Below are 5,276 nucleotides of genomic sequence, written 5' to 3' on the forward strand. Positions count from 1 at the left end.
AGTAGTAATAGCATTAAATTATAGTAGTAAAAGTGAAAAAGTATTAAATAGATACGAAATAAGTTTAAAGAGGGTAGAGCTTTTGCAGATGGCGGCGCTCACGAAAAAGTAAATTATTTGCTGATTCAAAACTTGCGTACTCACCTCCCACGACTCGCGTGTCAAATCACTAATTTCCTCATTTTCTTGACTGCCACTGCGGCCACTCTTTGTGGTGCCGCTCTTCGTCCATTCGGTATCATCTTGGATGAGCTCAAAACCACGCGCCTTGATTTGTTCTTCATTCAATTCACCATAGAGATGTTGCACCCAGGTGTTTATGAAGCGATACAATTCATCGACGCTGCAAATGAAGAGATGAAGAAGATTAGTAAATAAAAGCGGTAAAAAGTTATGTTAAAATAATCTGATGAATGAAAAGTATTCAATGAACTTTCTTATCGACTGAAATATCAAAAATAAAATTTTTCGGCTGGGTACGAAGCTTTGAGATCTATGCCGGTTATGAACAAGCAGGCCATTAAGAAAAGAGTTAGACAAGATAGAGTTTCCATAGTTCGGATTCCTTTTTGTACTCATAAAACTACATAAATAGACCAATAGAAGTTAAAGACTGGTCTCTTTTTAAAATGCCTTCCTGAAATACCGTGAACGGGAATTCTTTAAAGAATGTTGAATGTCTGCTGGGTCTCGAGACGTAGAAGTGATCCAAGAAACAAAGAAACTGCAGATTTCGTAAGAAAAGTACGTGAGAAAGAAGTACAAAGGGAACAAAATTCAAATATTGCATTTAATTTAAATTAAGCTTCGTGAATTCACCACTCAAGGGATATGGTCTGAGTACCAGGTTGACCGAACCTTCCTTACAATTTTTAAAGTTTTCAAGATTTGGGTATCAAAAATGGTCAATTGGATAGCTTTAATTTAAAAAGTGTTTAACATAATATTGTAAATGGAATTTCATATTTAACATAACGCGAATCTAGTACCTCTTTCCATACAAATCATGTATGTCGAAGAAAAATATTATCAATACGTTAGTATTTTAGCCCAAGAAGTTCCTCAGTGTTCAGTGAAACACTATTAAAAAAAGATTTCAAAAAATTATGTTAAAAAATTAATAAAAATATTTTTGCCCAGTCAGTACACCGGAATTCTACAAAAAGACTGTTAAAAAAAAGCTACATAATTTTGACTTTTTTAACCTAATAGTTTATAAAAATATTTGATGTTAAAAATTAGGTGGCAACCCTATTAAAAAATATCCCCTTCTTCAAGAGTACATATTTTGAGTGCAAATTACGGAAAATGCTCGTTGAAATTAGTAAGATTAAAATTGGTTTACAAAAACCTGGCAACCCTCAGCGAAAATATTTATTTATTCAAATTTCCAAAAATACCTTTCATTTGATAATTATGTTAAGCTGTTTTAGTCAAATTTTGTAGAATTGAAAATAAGTGGCAACTATATAGGCAAAGCATTGTTTAGGCTTTTTTTAGCAACCGTAAAACGCAATAATTGGCCTTGTGAATAAAAGCTAAGCAATTGCTTAAAATTTCACACCTTTGCTTAAACTTCTTTGAATAAATCGAGTAAGGCAGCGCTTCACCTGATTCATTTAAGTAAAAAATATTTTAATTTTTGAATGTTTGGTTTCAGCAATCATTTTAAATTTGCCTTTAATTTTGATTTAAGTGACCAATGCTCTTTACTTAAGTAAAAATTAAATCAGCATAACCACATTCAGGGATGTTACACGTTTAATCAGCTGATCAATATACACACAACACAATTTTGTATATAAGCTGTTTACTTGTATTAAATTAAAGTTAATTTCAACTTAAATGGGTTAGGTGAAACGCAGTTTTAGAGGTCTGAAATAATAAGAAAAAGCAATTGCTTAGTTTTTATTCATAACTTTATCTTTAATCTCAAAAAACTAAATAAATATATGATTGAAAATAGGTGGCAACCCTATTCAAAAATATTTCTATATTGGGGATTTGAAAAACAAACTTTCCATTTGATATGCATATTATAGTGTTAGTTAGTTTGAACTAATTTCGAATACGAATATTTTCGGAGATAACACCTATCTATGTATATAACCTCAAAATGCAAAACATTATCTGAAAAATTTCAACACATCGTTAGAGCCGTTTCCTAGAAACCTATGGATATACAATATACATAAATATATACAAGAATTGCTCGTTTAAAGTTAAAAATCTATGTACATATGTATATTCACAGCAAATGCTCAAATCCGCACATTGCCCGGAGCGTTTTGAGACTTTCATAGTCTAATATCACCAAAGAACGTAGATAACAAGAAGGGACAACTCGTTATAATTGTAGCGAAATTGCGCAACAGGGGCGTGCCTTCGCTTTTCATCCAATCAAAAAACGCACTAGGGCGCACTTTCACACTTTCGCCACAATTATAGCGAGTTGTCCCTTCTTGTAATATATGTACGTTCTTTGATATCACCCCCGAACATAATTTTAACTTTTCGAAGGCTGGGCATTCGCATCTGGTCGGGAGAGATAATTCGGTAAGTCAAAAAAATAAAATTTCCTTACTCCGCACTAAAATAGCTAAGTGTTATTCTGGATTCTATGGTGAATTGGAAAACGAAAGTGAAGAAGAGTTTACTATACCTGAAAAAGGGTCTTTGGCATGTAAACTAAAGTCATCCGAAGGATTCTAACTTGATCTGGTCTGACAAAGGAAGGGAAGACCTGTAAACAGCTACTAATTTTCTTTCGGGAAAACGGGAAACAAACCAGTTTCAGAGAGGATGAAATAAAAAGAGGACGGCCGTTATGGTCGCGGTTAAATAGGAAAATATTGGAAGTGATTCTGAAACTCAAGAGATTTGCAGCAAAACGTGTGAATAGCAAAGCATTCCCCTAAAGAAGCCGTCGCGACAAGCTGGAAAAGGATTCAATTGATCTGTGTTGATCTCTAGACCTGCTCAAACTCAAACATACGGGCATACGTTTCTTCACCAGTTTGGCAGAAATATCGGATCTAATACATCTGGGGTAAGAAAATGTTCAAGAGGATAATACCTTGATTATTATTTTTTTTACCTCAGCAAATTATCACTTTCTGCTGGTTCTTACCCACAGCGGATATTCCAAATGTTTTCAATTACGTGATTAACGACAGAAAAACGCTTACTGGTTGAAAATCTTCCGTACATAAAAATCAGCGAAAAGGAGTGTTTGGAATTGGAAATATATGTGTTACAAAAATCTGAGATTATTCTTGGGATTACGCCACTAAATATAAATATAACGAAAGAAGATAAAAGACATGAACGGGTAATTATCAAAACGTTTGTAGAAACGGAAAAGGCGTCATCAAATAAAATGGAAATACTCAGTGTTCCACCAGCTCTGATACAACTCATTATAGATAACAAAGAGAACACAATTTTAGTGTAGCCTCTATGTTAACTAACGAACAATGCAAGTTGGAAAGACTTCAATTTTAAATGATACTCCAATTGAATACTTGGAATGGAACATAAACGATTTTCAAACACACAAAGAAAGGTTTCGAAAATAATATTTACCTCGCTTAGAATAAGATAATAATTTTAAATGGAATTTTAACTGGATGCTGAAGGCTAGGAAGTAGCCTATAAAAACTCCGCACTTATTAAAGCGATGGATGCAAGCCGATTTTGTTGCTCTGAGATTGGCTGTCGTTCCTTGAAGGGGATATGCCAGTAAAGAAAAGACGGGGAAAATATCTCGATTTGTTAAGAATCAAACAAAGCACATACATACATAGGTTGACATATGGTTAATGTGGTCACACTAAATTAGCGCTAAGAAAAAAAGTAAATCTGAACGTATTATTATATCAATTACTGATGAAACTCAATAACAACTAGATTTAAATTGTGTTATCAGTGACTTTGAATATAAAGATCACGGGGCCATTAATGAATTCCGATTAGATACTAAAAATTAATCTTTTATTTGAGGTTGACGACCTCTTATATGTGACGTTTTAAAACCAGTCGACTATGAAGAAAAGCTTTTCATAAACGATTCGAAAATTTACCATTTCCGTAAAGAGTTTAAGAGGCTTATTAAGTCCATTCACGAAAAACGATACTAAAACTTGCACAACGCCGATAAGGTATGATAGAATCCTTTCCCCAAATACATCATTCCCCAACCTTATCGGAAGCACCTAAAATGCTTTAAGAAATGGGGAAAGTATTTGAACAGCTTTCTTGTGGGAAACAGAGTATGTATGTAAATTTTTGATGCTGGTATTGTCCGAATTTCTTTTCAGAATCCCAATTGTTTCAGACTCATAGTACTTCGGAGACGAATTTTCATTAGTAACAGAATTACCGGTGTGGTCCTAGCGCCGGCTTAATGGGGGAAAAACCTTAGTCACATAATCGGATGAATAATTTTCCATAGAGCCTCCAGCTTAACTTAGTTAGGAGTCAGTATAAGCCTAAGTGTTTGACAACAGAGTCTGATCAATCACAGAAGAAATATACAAACTAGAAATTTTCTTTCTAGCGATGTGTTCGATCAGGTTAATACGAGTTTCTTGATGCCCTGTCTAGAAACCCACTGGTCACATGAAGGTCACAGCTAGGAATGCGCGATACCGATACGATACTAAATATATCAATAACATTGTCCATCATATCGGTTAATTTATATTGATATCACTAGTTGCGATACGATATCCATACAATATTTTGTTTCGATATCTGAAATATCGTAAACTTTTCTCTACTTACTCTGGGCATCTGAATTGAAAATAAAATTGACTAGTTGGAAAAGTTTTTCGTTCTCGCAAAACAGCTTTTAGCATAGTAATCATGAAAAACAAAAACTCATTAAAAATATCAAAATTTCTAAAATCAGTTTGCAACTCTCAAGAACTTTTTGCACTTCACTATACATACATACATGTATGTGTACAACGTTGTGTAATTCAACGTGGGGTAAATCAAAGAACTCTGGTTGCTATTTTTTCAAAATCGATAAAGTGCATCTTATCTAAAGTAACTTCATTATTTGATTTTATGATTTTTTGCAATTTAATTTCAAAGATACGTAGTTTGCACAAACAATGTATCTTTATTAACAGTATGTTTTGCTTAGCTGCACATCCTTCTTTGCACGAAAAACTTGTGCACGTAACCGAAAAAGGCACTTAAGCGAATTTTCTTTACTACTTCAATGAGGAAGGTATCCGAATCCCTATGAAACGAAACATTGGCGGGGC

At 33.7% G+C, this 5,276-nt stretch overlaps 1 protein-coding gene across 12 annotated transcripts in view; it reads right to left on the bottom strand.

Annotated features, from left to right (window-relative positions):
• LOC118745751 (TLD domain-containing protein 2) overlaps positions 1 to 5,276 on the bottom strand; it is a 321,509-nt gene that overhangs the window by 98,652 nt on the left and 217,581 nt on the right. For all 12 annotated transcript variants that reach the window (XM_036479438.1, XM_036479428.1, XM_036479422.1 and 9 more), the window contains one exon: positions 145 to 343. In XM_036479438.1, the coding sequence (XP_036335331.1) occupies positions 145 to 343 (199 nt within the window). The remainder of the gene's footprint in view (positions 1 to 144; positions 344 to 5,276) is intronic.

Source organism: Rhagoletis pomonella, unplaced genomic scaffold, assembly GCF_013731165.1.
Source record: "Rhagoletis pomonella isolate Grant_MI unplaced genomic scaffold, Rhpom_1.0 Rhpom_scaffold_00001, whole genome shotgun sequence".
Lineage (NCBI taxonomy): Eukaryota > Metazoa > Arthropoda > Insecta > Diptera > Tephritidae > Rhagoletis > Rhagoletis pomonella.